General features: G+C 37.0%; 3 protein-coding genes across 3 annotated transcripts; 1 reads left to right on the forward strand and 2 right to left on the reverse strand.

The window, feature by feature from the left end:
- Positions 1 to 165: 165 nt before the first annotated feature.
- Positions 166 to 2,000, reverse strand: msmp2 (microseminoprotein, prostate associated 2). Its single transcript, XM_061718372.1, has 4 exons — positions 1,750 to 2,000; positions 1,544 to 1,651; positions 1,148 to 1,256; positions 166 to 1,040 (listed from the first exon to the last, which is right to left on the reverse strand). Exons 2-4 carry the CDS (start codon positions 1,647 to 1,649, stop codon positions 869 to 871), a joined length of 387 nt encoding a protein of 128 aa, XP_061574356.1. The 5' UTR covers positions 1,650 to 1,651; positions 1,750 to 2,000; the 3' UTR covers positions 166 to 868.
- A 7,034-nt stretch (positions 2,001 to 9,034) lies between these two features.
- zgc:174935 (uncharacterized protein LOC796019 homolog) lies at positions 9,035 to 13,192 on the reverse strand. Its single transcript, XM_061718373.1, has 4 exons — positions 12,692 to 13,192; positions 11,473 to 11,527; positions 11,173 to 11,287; positions 9,035 to 11,062 (listed from the first exon to the last, which is right to left on the reverse strand). Exons 1-4 carry the CDS (start codon positions 12,983 to 12,985, stop codon positions 10,921 to 10,923), a joined length of 606 nt encoding a protein of 201 aa, XP_061574357.1. The 5' UTR covers positions 12,986 to 13,192; the 3' UTR covers positions 9,035 to 10,920.
- Positions 13,193 to 14,412: 1,220 nt separating this feature from the next.
- On the forward strand, positions 14,413 to 16,964 carry si:dkey-87o1.2 (uncharacterized protein LOC796684 homolog). The gene is made up of 4 exons (XM_061718374.1): positions 14,413 to 14,836; positions 14,982 to 15,036; positions 15,621 to 15,738; positions 15,867 to 16,964. The coding sequence occupies exons 1-4, from the start codon at positions 14,540 to 14,542 to the stop codon at positions 15,904 to 15,906; spliced, it is 510 nt and encodes a 169-aa protein (XP_061574358.1). The 5' UTR covers positions 14,413 to 14,539; the 3' UTR covers positions 15,907 to 16,964.
- The last annotated feature ends 229 nt before the right edge of the window (positions 16,965 to 17,193 follow it).

The following is a 17,193-nucleotide window of genomic DNA, read 5'->3' on the forward strand; positions in this document are numbered from 1 at the left end:
AATGAATGAATGAATGAATGAATGAATGAATGAATGAATGAATGAATGAATGAATGAATGAATGAATGAAAGCAAATTTATTCATTCACCAAGTGTTAGTCAAGAAACCCAAATTTTTATTTTCTTTTTTTTTCTTTTTCCATATTGTGCCAATACAAAGATGTCCCCTAAAATCAAGTACAGCAAATACGGAGAACAAAATATAAAAAAAACAAACAAACACAACAACCCATATCTAATTAATAAATTAAAATCAGAAAAACGCTACCTAAATGGCAGACCTCACAAAATAAATTGTTTCATCTCTCATCTCTAACAGTATGTACTAGTGTCTAGTATCCTAGTATGGACAGTCTGTGGAGAAGACTGACAGTACTGGAATGACGTCCACCAAAAAATTTAAAAAAATGAAATAATAGTTTTGATGTGTATGCTCAAACAGTTGTAGGTTACTATTTGCCATCAAATGACACATTTTCTTAGGTTTCCTATTCCTGAAGTTAAGAGACCCATAAGCTACTCTTGTTTAGTTTTTTGTTTTTAAATTTCACAACAATATCAATAGAATTAGAACAGTAACAAGTATTTACACTATAAGTATTAAATATTCAGATTTAGCCTAAAATGAAGTTACACATTTGATACATTGAAACACTGATTAAAGTTATACATTTAACAAAGGTGCATTTTATCAGACATTTAGATGACCAACACAAACACCACAATTTTCCAGAAATACCCACTATAAATATAGGATTAACAGACTGATATGTATGTATTTGCATTATTTTTTTTGTAAAATGTACTCCTTTCACAAAATTAAAAAAAAAAAATCCCTAAAAATGTAACATTAACTATAGAACTAAACTCAAAATAAAGGATCGTTGTCAGATTTCCACGGTTTTCCTGCAGTTCTGAGGCGGCCTTGTCCCCACAGGCAGGGTAGTTTATGATTGACTCTCATCACTGCAACACTCGTGCAAGAGTCGGGTTTGCGAATGACTTCGCACCACTCTGGATAGTCCACTGGCTTGGATCCACTGTAGGGAAGAAAAGATTTTAAAAAAAAAGTTTAGTATATATATGCTATATTAAAAAAAAGAGCAAAGGAGATTTTTTTTCGTAGTTTATGGATAAAAAAACTCACTGGTCACAGCATCCCACTCCAAAAGGCTCCATGCAGACACACTGGTAGCAGTCACTGGTCATCCAGCTCTCTCCAATACCATAAAACTGCCCCATGTATTCACAGGTGCCTAAAAATGGAAGAAAGGCACTCAGAGAAGCACTCAGATCCGATATTTGCAAATCAAATGTGCAACTTTCTGTTTGCATATTTCTAAATAATTCATAGATATGCAAACAGAACAAGGTAATTAAAGTTTTAGACTGTACACACACACGTGCACACACACATATTTGCGCACAAAAATTATAAAAACCTTCAAAAAATGCATTTTCTATTCTCAAATTTATAACACAATCATAATCACATTCTCCAATTTTTATATTGCTCAAATGTATCTACAGACACGCATTGTACCTTTCGTATTGAAGAAGCATTCACCACTGTTATACAAGGAAAAACATGGCACACTGGCTCTCAGAAACAAAAGAGAAGCCAAGAGTACTCCAGCTGTCTTTGCCATTTCTAGAGAAAAACATCGCAAAGCATTGTATAAGAGATTAAACAAAAACAAACACGACAACATGATTATCAGACTTTAGCCACCAAGTTGCCCTTCTTACCTATTTCAGAGTTTTCCAGCACTACTTATGAAAATGTTCCTTTGGTGCTGTATCAGTTCTCCTCTGTCTGCTCCTCTTCCTTTCATTCACCCTCTTGTTGTTTTTATATTCCCCTTTTTGCCTTTTGGCTCCCTGTACTTCCTCCTCGGGTCCACACGTGAATTGATGCACTCTCTCCCTCTGCTCTCAGATATTTATAGTACACCACAACAAATTTATCAGCCAGGATTCATCAGTTACCTTCATATATCTGTACGCACGCACGAAATGCAACCCACAAAAAACACAAGCATTATTATCACAATGTTCGTCATTCCCTCCTGTGGTGCTTCACACACAGTGCCCCAGAGTATACAGTCTGCACTCTTTCAGATAACATTTGTCTCAGTGGATGCCACTTGACCCTATCAGATAGCCATGGTGACACCACCTATAGGACAACCAGCAGGTGACCTTATGTTCAACCCATGAGGCGCACATATGCGTATAACCATCAGTCACTGACATCCTGCTGAAAGAAATAAATGGAAAGGTCAGGTTGGTGTCTTTACTGTAAAACTCTTATATAAGTTTATAGTTTTCAAGCACGCTATGAAGCCTTGTAATTCAAGTAAACTGATGTATTTAATTCAGTCACGCTATTTCATTAACAAATCATCTTGCAAATAACAGCCATCTAAACATGGTTGTTAATTGTTCAGTTAACTTCACTTCGGTTGAATTTGCTATTAAAAGTCTGTGGTGTGTGTCGTTGAGGGAATTGTCTCACGTATGAAGTCAGAGGGCTTCTGGTTAAATATGATCTTATTTGGTTCTCTGTTTTTCTATCTTTTCTTTTTTGTATTGGCTTTGTTTGCGTAAACCACCCTGCATCCTCTGATAAGAACACATATGCATATATACACAAAGACTGCTCTTGTCATGCTTCAGGAGATTTCACTGACTGAAGACCTCAAACTGGTAAAACAGGGCAAACCAGACTGAAGATGTTTGACTGGGTAAAACTATTCATAAGTTATTTGTGTAAATATTCATTAGCTACTTTAAGTTAGAGTGCAAAGTTGATCATAGATTTACTGTTGCTGCTGTGAAAACATATCCCGTGAGTAGTATTTATTTATGGAAACTTACGAGAAAGAAAAACATACATCATTCTAATATACACAAATACATGACTATGCCTTAAAGGCAAGGTAAAGTGGCTTCCTCTATGTCAAACACAGAGGCAACTTCAATGCTCTACATAAGTAAAGGAGTGCATCAGAAATTAGAAACAGTAAAAGCCAGGACAAAGTCCATTAAGAGTAAATGAAGATCACAGGGGGCGTTCATAAACATATTGTGGACTGTGGCACCATATCATTGATAGATAGAAGTTTTAGCAGCACAAGTTTATTCGGTGGGTAAACTAGAAGCCAAGGTTTGCAATCAGGAGTGGTGTGTTAATCCTTCCTGGTTCTTGAAGCTTTATTAACTAGTTGAAACTGTCAAACAGGCTTTATGGAAGGATGTATTAATCTAATTTAAGACCAGATTGCTATTTTCTTAATATCCTAGGTAAAATCTCAGAACTGACCGACTGTATACTTTTTTTTCACCTATCTGCATCAACATAAATACATTTATGAATCAAACCTTAAATGACAATTTGGACAGCTTGTATAAGACAGTATATCAGTATCAGATTCGTATTCTGATAATGCATCAGGATTGATGAAACAGGCCTTGTTTGGAAGTGGTCGCAGCACAGAGTAAACCTTAATGGTTGTTTATGCGTCACTGCGCTCATGAGGTTCCTCATCTGAGATATACCTAAAATCCTGGTTTACCCTTCAGTGAAAAAGCCCTCAAATAACCAACGTAAAACACACACAGGCACGCACACACACACGTACACACAAAAACTGGCTCATACAACCCATGAGCCCTCTGGTGCTGTGTTATGCACAACCTCTACATTGCCTTGTTTTCTTCCGTCGTCCATATGGTCTACTTTCCTAAACCCTGCCTCAGAAGGCCTCTGATGTCCAGTTTCTTAATTGCTGTAATGCAGCTGATACGAAGCCATGCTTCAATGGCCTGAAATCTACATATTAGTTTTCAAAGAAAATCTAATATATATATTGTTGCGTAAAACAGAGGATGTCTATAACACAGCAGCTAATTTGATTAAAATTAAAATCATTCCCTATATCAGGAAACATGTTTTTTTTTCTTTTTTATTCAGTGCCCCCACTGTCACATCGGCATCTTACTTATTCGTCTTTTATAAAAATGAATCATAAAATTTCATTACATGCCTTTTGAAGAATTTGTTACAGCCAGAAGTCAAAAAGCATTTGATCATGATAAAAGATCAACTGATGAAAGTGTAAAATTAGAAACTGAAGCATGTAGCTTGCTGTAATTGAGCAATAAAGTGCAAATGAGGCATGCAGACACAGTAAGGAATCACTCCAAATCATATTACCACACAATCAGAGTTTATTTTAGTTAGGCAGAGATAAAATCACACAGGAAGATTGGTAGTTATTATTGCATTTGTTCAGAACAAGAAAAAAGACTCAAAGAGCAAAAATTGCAAATTCATTATTAATAGTACAGACTTTAAACTGCATGGTGAGAGTATAGCGGAGGAGGTGAAAGGTCTGTCTTTCCCTTGCCTGGGTAAGACAGACTCCATGGTTGTGTTGTCCTCCTTTATGTCAAAACCGGTGTCGGGACCTACCACACCTTTCTCATGGAGCGGGACGTTGAAAAACTGGTGTCTCAGCTATGAATTCTCTGTTGGTGTTTGTGTGTTTAAAAACACAAATGAAGATCATGATGATTGGTCTTCAAGGGAATTTTGTGTGTTTTCATTCAAAGCATGAGGAAAATTGCTATATTTAACGTAGAGTTGTCCCAAATGATGTTTGTATTTATTGATGGCAACCAAGCATTTGACTCCTTCAGATTTGTTTCAATAATTGTGTGAATTGCTATTTACCATCCACAATCCTTTACCAGAACGACCCGAAAAGCCTCTGTCCAGAGGTGCAGCAAAGATCAGAAGTCAGTACCAGACTCTGTAGGAATATGTCTGATATTTAGTTGACAGGATATAGCATAAGAACAACCGAATATCAAACATATCACACAGCCTCTAGCAAGTCAGCAAGGATCCAGCAGAGCCCTGGACAAATGAGAGACACAGTTCAGCAGTGAGCAAAATTAACATTCAGACAGACAATAAAAGACTTGAAAAACCTGTTTAGCAGGACAGAGACACAGGATCTGCCTTTTGGGCAGCAAGTAACCGGCACTCGGATTTGAAGATCTCCCTGACATTTGAGCTCAGTTTCTATTTGCTGAGTTGAAAATCTCTCCACCATCAGATAAAAGATTAAAGATACTTACTTCTCTTTATCCTCACGTGGCGTCATTGTGTCCCGTCATTCCTCTGTTGTAAATTGCTTTGGATTAAAGCGTCTGCTGAATGTAATGTAATGTAATAATAAAAAGTTAGTTTTGCGGCTCAAGCTGCATAAAAGTAAGAAGGCGTCTGAGGGCTGTGAAAGCTTGTGAGCTGTTCCTCACTGGGACAGTATTTATATATATATGGCACTGTGAGTTTAGATTGGGATGGTGTGGGGGTGTGGGGCTACCAATATTCATCCTGTCAGTAACATACACACACAATCATGTAATTAGAGGTATATTGATCAGATGCTGTGTCCTGCAGCCTTTCCTCCCCACATTAGGCTGATCAATACGTGTGATGTTCATCCTCCTGTGAACCCTCACACTCAGGCTCCCACACACACGCTTGTGTGTGTGAATATATGCACACACAGACACAACCCTGCATGCAGAGTCAAATAACTTTCAGTTATTGCCTGTAGGGAGGACAAATGTCAAACATGACGGTCATTCACTAAGTCCCTCGTTACTTATATTTAATATAAAAATAAAATGGTATCAAAACACAAATAGTTGAAATCACAACCCCCTGAAGGGCATATTTGATTTCATTAAACACATTGGAAAAGTGCTGTTTTTTTTGTTTGGAAATTAACTGTTGCAGTCGTCATAATTTAAGTCTACTCAGAGATTCATGAAGTGCATCTGCTAGTGTTAACAGTAGAGCTGCATTCATAAATGGGTCTTAATTTATCTCTCACATGGGAGACTTGTATCAGGGGTGACAGACAGGTGTGGCTAGCGAAGTATTTGCACTGCATACCTCCTCTCAATTCTACTGTATCAAAGGGCAACTTTCATAAAGTGTATTTCCCTTCTCAGTGGCAGTACTTACTTTGAATCATGGGAAACTCCTTTTCACTTGAACTTGCTTTCTTTCTCTTTGTCTGCCATTCTGTCTGTCTGTCTATATTCTCTTTTATTTGTAATGTGTAGACTGAAAACTATAACTGTGAGAATAAGATTGAAGTCTGAAAACGCAGTGTCGGTAATGACTCAGGATGTCAGGTTAAACCTCGCCTCGTTTTTTGTGTAACAAGGGACGTATATGTGTATCACGTTGAATGAATGCAGTCACTTTCACTTGCAGACAGAGTAAAGACTTAGATTGTAAATGTATCATAGAATCATACATATGGAGTCATTCTCTTCTATTCTACTTTTAAAACATTGTAAAAAAAAAAGTATAAAACAATATGCTATTAGTGGAAAACAACAGAAACAGAAACTTCAAATTCAACGCCCCAGTTAATGAACAAAAGAAAGGGACATGAAACAGGCTGACCGCCTCTCTCTGCCATCTCTGTATCCTCGCTGCAACGACCTTGCCAGCCTACTGGGGCGGAATGAAAGTCCTCTGATTGCCTAATTGTGAGCCTGAGGCCAGTGTTTTAATCTCCAACAGATGGAGGGCAGTGTGAGGCAGAGTGAGAAATAACAGGATCGTAAAAATTGACAGGATAACTCAGATGCTTTTGATGACAAATATAATTTACATTGTGTTTCAACTTTGTGTATTTTTTAAAATCTCCATTTATCAAAACATAGACAGTCCAAACTTCACAGGTATTCCAGTGCTTCGCTCACATTATTGTTATTAAAGCCTAAAAGATCAAATATGTGAAGCTGGAATTAATTAGTTTGAAGAGATCGTTTGCATGAACCGGGAAAGAGAATATTTTTGTGACTGAAATATCAAATCACAATTTCTAAGAAGTGAATATAGGTAGAAGGTAAATATAAACAAAAAGCTGGAGAATATAAGAATGAAAAGTTAGTGAGAGAAAGGTTAAAACCTTTTCTACTCCATGACCAATGAAAGAGATATTACTTACTAAATAAATGATGGTAGACTTATAACCCCAAGACATTTAAAGTTCAGATTGCATAATCTAATCAAATATGAGCACGAATAGACAAAATCCTTACAAAAGTGAAACATAGAAAAGCAATATATTTTGAGTCCAATCTAACACTTTAAATCCACTGCAGCATGTTATTCCCTTTGTTCTTCTCCTCAACAAAAGTACGAAATGCCACCAAAATACTTCATCATAAAATATTGACCGTATGTAGAACCGTACAGAGGGCCCACATGTTCAAATTTCTGAAAAACACACAACCAGGAAACTAGTCTCACACTTTATGAGAAATAATAAAGGTTTATGATCAGCCAGAACACAAACTGTAGCACCGGTCCAGGATTAGCCACAAAGTTTATTCTCTCTCTCTCTCTCTCTCTCTCTCTCTCTCTCTCTCTCTCTCTCTCTCTCTCTCTCTCTCTCTCGCTCTCGCTCTCTCTCTCTCACACACACACACACACACACACACACACACACACACACACACAGTCACTCACTCCCGGGCACACAAGCCCAGAGGCAGGGTCACCAAGACAGAGAGAGGCAGGCAAGGTTAAAAATGACTATTCAACAACTATCCATGTTTTCAGTGTCGGAGGTGAAGGAGTTACCTAACAGAGGGGAAAAAGACATGTAAGGCCAAAATTGAACAACTGAAACTAAAGGCCAAGAGGCACAAATTGCTCCAGAAGAAGACGTAAATCAGGGGCACAGATGCAAGCAGAGTGGAGACATTGAAAATAAATAAATGGAGAAGCTGTTTTTTTGACATTTTGCCTTGCTATCTTATTTTGTAACTTTTCCCAACTGCCACCTCAGTAAAATATAAAGAAAATGAAATAAAAAAAAATTTCTCTTTAACTGTAACAGGAACATATCTGTGCTTTATGAGATGTTTGGCTTTGCTCTTTGTGCTGTCCATCTGTTTTTGCATTAATCATTACCTGGTCAACCAGGATGAAAGCTCGTGAGCTATTTCACGCATGCGTCTGTCCCACACCTTGTCTATATTGATAACTCAGGTTCAAAGACAGCGCTATATTAATTTAGTGACAATTGGCAAAAGTTGTAGTTTGGCTGGCCTTCGCAAACAATGTAATCTATGTTATTTTGACGCAGCCTCTGACTTTTTCTTTTCTTTTTCTGACATTTCTTGTAATGTTTGCTGAATTCCTGAAGAGGGATTTCTGTGATTTTTTTTCTGTGTTTAAGTTAACTTTACTTTACTTTCCATCTTACTTTTTATACCTTTATTATTATCATGTTTTCTGCATACATGCTTGCTGGCCTTGTTTCACCCCGAGTTTCAGTTTGCTGGACTGCTTCTAACCTTTGTTAAGTAGAATTTCCTCTCTCTCTCATATATGCTCTCTAGTTGAATTTTGCAACCTGCTGGGCAAATTGCACTGTAATTATTTGTGAATACATAATCAAATGCTGTGATTGGGACCAAAAGGAGTGCAGCACCTGTTTTTGCACATTTTTGTACATTTCTGAATATGCATCTGACATGTTATTAAATAATATGTGTGTATCATTTGGATCTGTAAAGACTACCAATAAGATGATAATGTTCAGATGTAGAACATGTCCTTAGGATACCTAATGAAACAAGAATGTGCAGATAAGAGTGAAGAGTGAAGGACGGCACACGAAAAGGCCTGCATATTTTCCTCCTCATTTTACACTTCACTGGGAATAATCAGAAGCATTTAAAAGGCGTTTGTGACATGTATGGATCATCTCCACTTCATGAACAATCCTATATGTGAGGTATTTAACTCGGTTTGACTGATACAAAAAATGAGTTGATTTTTTAAATTACTTTATTTCATACTAACAGCAACATAATAAATGCAGAGTTCTTCATGAAGCAATGGAAATGTGCAAGTTATTAGACCTCAAAACAGCACGTCTGAAGTCTAGTAATACTTTAATAGATAGGAAGGTGGGGTTGTGCTCTCAGGAAGACGTGATGCCACTCAAATCAGAGGACATGTTGTCACTATTAATAATTAAGAATATGAAAGGGTTGCCGAGAGTCCTGGAACCCTGACGAGGTTCAGCTCTGAGTTTCTCCTATTTGATTTACACATTCTCCTCTTGATACACAGATCTATCTAACCAAAGGACAGTAGTTCCACCTCCCAGATAGCAAAATATGTTAATTCAGATTCAGATGAATTATGGTCAAAAAGATAGATTTTTGGTTATAGTCAATGTGGATGAACCATCAAACAATCATCCAGTTCTAACGCCAACGTCTAATCAATGTTAAATCAACGTATGCTGTTTATTTATATAATTATCTATAATTAGATGAGAGTAATTAGAGTAAAGTATAATTATAATTATCCACATATTAAAAATCTCTAATTTCACTTAAATGTGATTTGCAAAAGTGACTTTACAGCAGGATTTACAGGCTTCATTTGCACAAAATATACCAACATGTACAGGCCTATAGCGTGCTTGGTTCTCTCAAAACTAAACCCGATAGTTTGGTTTTGTTTTTTACACATAAACCAAACTTTTTTATTTTCATTTTAATTATCTATTTAAGTTTTTTTCTTACTTACTTATTTATGGTGGGCAGGTGGGCAGGTGGGGCCTTAAAAAACACAAAGGGTTTTCTATAAAACTTAAAGCTCTGAAAGAAAATGAATATTCGTCTATATTAATTACCTAATTAATCATAATGTGCAAATATTGTTTGTGCTTTCATTTGGTGACTATATCTTTATTCTTTGTAATGTTACTATATTCATATGCATTAAATCATTACTCACTGAAGATACTGACAACAAGATTTTATATTTTGAGTTTGAGATGGAAAAACATGGATTTTTGATCCAATAGAGATTTGAACTCCGGTTCACTTAACTGCTGCACTTCAAATGAGACAATCCTGCAGAACCGACCTCTCTATTCTAGGTTAACCCAGAAATGTATCTGCACAAAAATCTCTAATGCACTGCATTTAAAAAATAGTACAGACAAGTAAAAATGTAATCAAATGTATTATTTTTCTGCTACGACAGCAAGCAACCAGCTCACAAACAACTTCCCTCTTCTGCTCACTAAAAAGCTCATCTATTTAGTCAGTATGATCCAAAATATTTCACTTTGCCTTTCAGGAACTATAAAAACACAAACATGAATTATTTCACACAAAAAAGGCTAGTTTGTAAAATGGCACTTTATTAAAACTTAACAAAATAAAACCCTTGATTATTTTCTTTTAAAACAGTCACATATGAATAAAGAGCATCTTTAACGTTAATATTAATAAGCAATCCCTTTGTTCAGAATCACATCTGCAACATGTCAGCGAGTGTGATGCCAGGAGGATCCAGCAGGACGACCCAGTGTTTTTAAGCATAACCTTCAGCCACCAAACTTAATTTTGAAACGAACCCACTAGGAGGGGCCATTTTTGTGTCCGGCACCCAGGGAGCAGAGCAGCCCACGGTGGTTTTGCTTCTGTTGCAGGAACTTCAACCTTGGTCCTTCAGGCTCAACCCCACCTTTATAACCACCACTCCCATGTCCAAAACCTGGATATTCTAATTCTGGGGGGAGCCAGGAGTGTTTAAAAAAAAAATACCACTGAAAGATGTTCCTGGATGTTAGTTACCAGTTTGGGAAATCAAGTTTGAGTACAGTATTTGACGAGTGGAAATGACAACTGGTTGCAAAGGGAACTGTGGAAATTTATATATCCAGGATTTCCAGGACCACATGAATACTCCCTGAAAACATGGTTCAATCTACCTTTAATGTTTTTCAAAAAGATTATGTGGAGGAGATTTGAAAAAAAAAAAAACAGGTTGCGTTTTCTTATGTCTTATTTAGGGGCCTCTGCATTAGCCTCATTTTTTGGGGGGGCCTCCGCGTTGGCCTCTTCTTGTTTGGGGGCCTCCGCGTTGGCCTCTTCTTGTTTGGGGACTACTTGTACTTGACCACCATCTTTCTTTTCACATAATTTTCTATGAAAGAGAAAAAAGTTCAACAAAGCAGATTTTGGTGAGTGCATACTTATGGTAACAGAAGAGTGAATTATTTTGAAGATTTAATTCCAGAGAAGTGGTTACCATACCTTGTTAATTCCGTTTCTTCCCTTAAAAAGTCACAGATTGAGCTTCGCTCTGCCAGCTGCTTTCTCAATACGTCCATTTCTGCTTGCCACCCCGTCATCTCCTTGGTAGATGTAGCTGTCAGTTTTATTAGGACTTAGAATTAGAATTTTAAGTGCTTCACTAATAAAAAAATAAAGTTTCATCAGATTGAGATATATATTTAAAAAGTCTGTAAATGTTTGACAAAACAGGGAAAACTGTCTCTCAAATCTGGAATTCATCATCATTTTAGATATTGAAGCCCAAAAACCATCACTTACCTTTGAGGTCATTTAGAGCCGTTTCTGCCATGGCCAGCTGATCTAAAGCAGATTTCTGCAAATTAAAAAAGGACGTTTTCAGTAATCCAAATCGCAGATTTTATTATTATTACTTAATTTGTAAGTTGTTGAATTGTCAGCACTTTTACTACCACACATTTATATGCCTTCCTGGGAGTTTTGTTTAACATTATTAGCCCAAAACATCCCATTTTTTAGGATCTAGAAGGAGAGAGAAAACATCTACCTATTAGAATAAAATTAATGATGCACATGTGCTTAGCATGAACCAAAAGAATCTACCAAATTAAAAGGGACCTGGCTGCAAACTGAGTAGAGAGCTGGTTTAGAGCTCCACAGAACCAGAACCATGTGACTTCCAGTGCATGGAGCACATTTCCCTGATACATTATCCTTAAACCAACCACTCGAGAGAGGAGGTCACAGGGTTCCAGTGGAGCTCCATATCGACACAGTCTGCAACCAGGTCCTCTTTTCTAAAGCTGATACTTGTAGTTTATAGTCACAAAGAGCGTGTCTATACCCTGTTAAGGCTGAGATGTGTCTTGTATACAAAGAAAGTTGTATAGATTCAGTTAAATAATTCAAAATATAAATGCAACTGTTTGTAATTTATATAGTAATGAAGAAAAACATTTTAATATTACTGTAATTTAATGGAAATTATTTAATAGAATAAGACAAACCGGATTTCAGTTGGTGGGAGAAGAACCTGTCTTTCAAGTCGAGCAAAGACCTCAGACTTTGCTTTTTATTTTACCTTTTTGTTCTGGAAAATTAATATCTACCATGGAGAGCCATGAAAAAATTACCTATCCAGTCACACAATGGCATATAGCTCATATTCACAAATCTCATCTCATCATGAAGTATACTAGGGATTCAAAAGATTGTTTTTTTGTTGTTTTTCATTTCATTTCATTTGAGAGATACAATAACAGCAATAATAATAATAATGCACTGCTGCAACAGTATTACAGAACTGCATGTTTTATGCAGTTCTGTTCAGATTGCTTATGTAAGCAGTTAGATGGTACAAAAGATGAATGGAAATATCACATTTTCCAATTAAAAATGAATAGGCAACATCTTTATTATAAAACTATAAAACGAATATTTGACACTTTTTTTTAAGTGCTTGACTTTATACATACATACAGTAACTTTCACAATAAAATTAATGGTACCATTGGCCCACCTGGTCTCCTTGACACTGATCCATGTCGTTCTTTGCCTTTTCTGTTTTGGCCTGCAGCTGTTCCACTTGTTCCTCCATCTGCTTCTGAGCACCTTGGCTCTTCATCATCTGGTCCTTCTTCTCCGCCAGCTCGCTCCGGAACTCTTCCACCACGTCACTGGTGACTCGCAGCTTAATATCCAGAAGCCTGTACTGCTTTGCGTGTTTCTCCTGCTCGTTTTTCCGCGTTTTTATGAGCCACAACAAAGTAGCACACATGACTAATGACAGAGATATCACTAAAACTACCTTCATTGCGTCTTCTTTCCCGTTGTGTGGTGTTTTAAAATAGCAACAGTTCTTACAGGTGTCCCACTGCACTGCAGCTTATTTAACTTCCAAAGCGGAGTCGGAGAAACTTCTCAGCTGGAATGCAAAGCGGTTGTATGCGTCATCACAACCTCACCTCTCTGTATGTTTGCACACTCAAGTCAGATGTTTACCTGCGCTTTGTTTTTCGTTTCTCTCATTTGAATGGGGCCAGGCTATCTGCAATTATAGAAACGCCTTTTTCCTAAAGAGGAACAGGTGAGCGCAGCGCACCTGCTATATCCTGCTGAGGAAGCTGTCTCCTATAACGAGCACGAGTCATTGGGAGACAAGACACGGTGGAAAATGCATAACTAGTAAAAACAAAAAAAGAAAATCACAAAAAAGATCAAGGTCAAACAATAACACAGTCCATATATTAAACAAAATCAAAACTCATGTACCAGAGCTGCCACCAGAGGGGATTGTAAAACTGCACTTGGAAAAAGTGCCTTTGGGCAGTCAGCCTTTTCCTATCGAGCAGCTCATACCTGGAACACTATACCCATACAACTAGTAGTAGGCTATGAAAAAAAAAAAACTAATACATTTATTATAACTTGTGACCAGAGGTGGGTAATAACGAGTTACATTTACTCCGTTACATTTACTTAAGTAAGTTTTGGGAAATGTTGTACTTTTAGGAGTAGTTTTGAATCACTATACTTTTTACTTTTACTTGATTTGTGAAGAAGAAACTGTTACTCTTAATCTAATGACATCACTGGGTGATTCTTTGGGAAACATTTGTTTTTGCATGTTTTGTCACATTTACACAGACTCAAACACACACAGAGTTTCTATAAGTGCATGGGCTTGTTCTAGTTCTGGTTAAAAGAGAAGAGTACAAAGGCTTGAAATTTCGTACTTGTGCTTAATTTATTTTTTTATTCTGTTATTATTTTATTTATTTTATTATTTTTTTATTTATTTTTTCATTTATTGTATTTTATTTATTTAATTTGCCTGAAGATGATTATTTTGTACTTTTGTCTGTTTGAATGGTTGTGTTAAAAAAATAAATCAGACGTTACTCAACAGTTACTCAGTACTTGAGTAGTTTTTTCACCAAGTACTTTTTTACTTTTACTCAAGTAATTATTTGGATGACTACTTTTTACTTCTACTTGAGTCATACTATTCTGAAGTAACAGTACTTTTACTTGAGTAAAATTTTTGGCTACTCTACCCAGCTCTGATTGTGACACAGAGAAAACCACTTTTGATTCTCCATAAAACCAAAAAGAAGACATGTAATTTTTATGCACATAAGTTCAGGATCCAATACACCTTTGTACAGCACTGGGAGTGGGTGAAGGCTGGAGTCACCAGGAAGCAGCAGCTGGGACGTCACGCCCATCCAGTTCTGCAGGTAGAGCAGGTTGCTGTCACCCGGACACACCGAGCCCGAGGAGAGACGCCGGCACAGGTGCAGCGCCTTCCTGGATGCACGAGTGAGCGTTAGGGGTCTCCTCCAACACAATCCCAGTCCCAGCCGAGATGAAGCTGGCGGTGGTTCTGGCCTCGTCCTGCCTGCTGGTGGTGGCGGTGATGATCGTGCAGACGCTGCGCCAGGAGATGACCCTGCGCACGATGAGAGGCCGCATGGCGGAGAACTCCATGGAGTTCAAGAAGAAAGAGGAATCCATCGTGGTGTTGAAAGGTGAAATCCTTGAGCTCAAGACCGCCCTGGATGCCAACAACCAGAAGCTCAATGAGCTAAAACCGCAGAAGACGGCCTTGGAGAGTTCATTAAAAGACGCTGAGAAAGGTTTGGAGACCTGCAACGCGGAGAAGGCAAGGCGGCTTTTATTTTAGGGCCTGTCCAACGTGGATTTATGACTTTATCCGTTTTTCTGTTTTTAAATGTGATCTTTCCCTGTGGTCTGTAGGCTACTTTCTTTGAAGGGTGCTGACTAAACATTTACCTGTTTCCTAACAGAGTGAAGCTGAGAGGAAGAAAGCAGAACAGGAAGAGGGTGCAAATAAACTCAGAAGTAAGTACATTCATTTCATTTTTTCATTTCATTTTATTCTTTATTTCATTCAAAAAACAAAACAATTTAATACAAACACAAATACAAATGTTCCTAACTTATGAATGAAAAGGGAGCAGAAAGAAGAAGAATCTTATCTGATCTGCCCCTTTCACAAATAACATACATTAGATTTTTCTCTGTGGATTAGAAAGGACCTATTGTCACAGAAGATTGCATTTAAAAAAAAAAAGCTTTGCTGGTCGTGTATTACCCATTCTATTCAAAAATCTAAGAAGTCCATATTTCAGAATGCACTGATTAAGAAAGTAGTGGAGCTACATGTACAATAATACAGATGTCCAATCACACTGTGTCCAAGTCAGCCTATTTAAACTGTTGTGTACAATTTCTATGCATTAATGACCCTGAAAACCCATACTTGAAGGCTGAAGTGAGCCTAGGGAAACATAGCAGTTGTGATGTGATGCATAGTACTCCAAGAAGAACCTCTTCCCATGTCTAAAACTGAAGTGCAAGTCTATATCAACAGAAACACAAATTGTCAAAATGTATTAATTTTTATCTCTCTGTTATTTTCTCAGCTGAGCATGAACAGGCTAAAAATAAAGCTCAGGAAGAAATACAGAATTTGAAACAACAAATTTTGGACAAAGACAAAGCTATTTGTGCCTTAGCAGACATGACCAAAGAGGAAGCACGGTAAGATGTGAAGCACCTTCTTGCAGAGAGTAAAAAGTGTGTGTGGTTGATAACAATGAAGGAAACCTTATCACATTTGGGCTCTGCTTACTCATTTAAATTTTCTTCTTTTTTTCCCGATTTTGTAGGAAGTTATGTGGAGTGTCAGAACCAAAAATGCCAAAATGAAGTCTCCAATCAACCTACATAACTTGTTTTCCCACAGAAGCAACCAGCGATTTTACAACTTCACTGCTGGTGTTAAGACTTTTTTTTTTTTTTTTATAAAACACACACACTTTTCTTGTTTCTAATGAGATGGTAAGAGTTGAGTTGATTAAAATAATGTGCATTCATATGGCAGAACTGGTACTGCCTTATGAAATGGGGGGAAAAGGTTGCATAGTTTTGTTTTTTTGTATTGTTATTGTTTTGGTTGTATTATTTGTCCTTTGGTCCCTGTTTTGGCATCCATATTTAGATGTGATGGCAAGTCTCCTTTAAAAGTCGGAGCATATATATTGGATGTCCTGACCTCTAAAAGAAACCTATGTGATCATCATCATCATCATCATCATCATCATCATCATCATCATCATCATCATCATCATCATCATCATCATCATCATCATCATCATCATCATCATCATGTTATCTCTAAAGTCCTGTCTGTGGATTAAGGGACATCTCAAAATGCACTTGATTTATTCTAATAAGAATTAAACTCAGATGTTTCCAGTATGAATACCAGAAGAAACTGCAGCTTTCAGTCATTTGGCCTCTATGATATGACATTTTGTATGCCTGATAAGGTTTCTGACATCCGTTCCTGATTCAGGTTATCGTGAATATGTATACTACCTGTACATAACTAATATACTTGCCATACTTGAAAAACCTGTGTATGAATTTTTGAAACATTACATTCATAGCTTCTCACTTGAATAATAAATGTTTCTTAAATCAGTCGAGTTCCATGGTCCCTTAGCGCTCCCTAGTGTTGGAAAAAGGACTAAAACCTCCTGTGTGACGTCAAGTGCACTTATTTCTTGCATGGATGGGTTTACATTTTGAGGGCGATATGTCACGACTTGCCAGTTCCTAGATTTCATGAAAGCAATGCTGCACTAGACTTGTATGATATCTGTGTTATTCAGTTTTCTTAATATCATTAGTTTATTTTTCTTGTAATGCTGATGTCTACCAAAACTGATTTCTTTTGATGAACATTAAAAAAAGTGCAGGTATTCTGAATGCATTTGTTGTATGAAACAATTGAGTTCTGATTAAAAATGGGAATTAACTGAAAAAAAATATTTGTTAAAATGTACATTAATAATTGCACTGTTTTATGAAAAAATGAAAAGCAGTATTGGAGTTATTTTTTAATTGCAATTTTACTGACATTACTTAAAACCTTCTGTACTTATTTAAGGTGTCTTATTTGGGTTAATCTTACCAACATGTTTGACCTTT

The sequence above is a fragment of the Cololabis saira genome, chromosome 3, assembly GCF_033807715.1.
Source record: "Cololabis saira isolate AMF1-May2022 chromosome 3, fColSai1.1, whole genome shotgun sequence".
NCBI classification, from domain to species: Eukaryota; Metazoa; Chordata; class Actinopteri; order Beloniformes; family Belonidae; genus Cololabis; species Cololabis saira.

Coding starts and splice junctions, on each gene's coding strand:
- msmp2 (XM_061718372.1), bottom strand. CDS start 1,649: ATGGCAAAGACAGCTGGAGTACTCTTGGCTTCTCTTTTGTTTCTGAGA. Junction 1,257..1,543: donor ATGCTTCTTCAATACGAAAG/GTACAATGCGTG, acceptor TTCCATTTTTAG/GCACCTGTGAATACATGGGG. Junction 1,041..1,147: donor GGAGTGGGATGCTGTGACCA/GTGAGTTTTTTT, acceptor TCTTCCCTACAG/TGGATCCAAGCCAGTGGACT.
- si:dkey-87o1.2 (XM_061718374.1), top strand. CDS start 14,540: ATGAAGCTGGCGGTGGTTCTGGCCTCGTCCTGCCTGCTGGTGGTGGCG. Junction 14,837..14,981: donor AGACCTGCAACGCGGAGAAG/GCAAGGCGGCTT, acceptor GTTTCCTAACAG/AGTGAAGCTGAGAGGAAGAA. Junction 15,037..15,620: donor GGGTGCAAATAAACTCAGAA/GTAAGTACATTC, acceptor TTATTTTCTCAG/CTGAGCATGAACAGGCTAAA.
- zgc:174935 (XM_061718373.1), bottom strand. CDS start 12,985: ATGAAGGTAGTTTTAGTGATATCTCTGTCATTAGTCATGTGTGCTACT. Junction 11,528..12,691: donor ATCAGTGTCAAGGAGACCAG/GTGGGCCAATGG, acceptor TTTAATTTGCAG/AAATCTGCTTTAGATCAGCT. Junction 11,288..11,472: donor GGCTCTAAATGACCTCAAAG/GTAAGTGATGGT, acceptor TAAAACTGACAG/CTACATCTACCAAGGAGATG.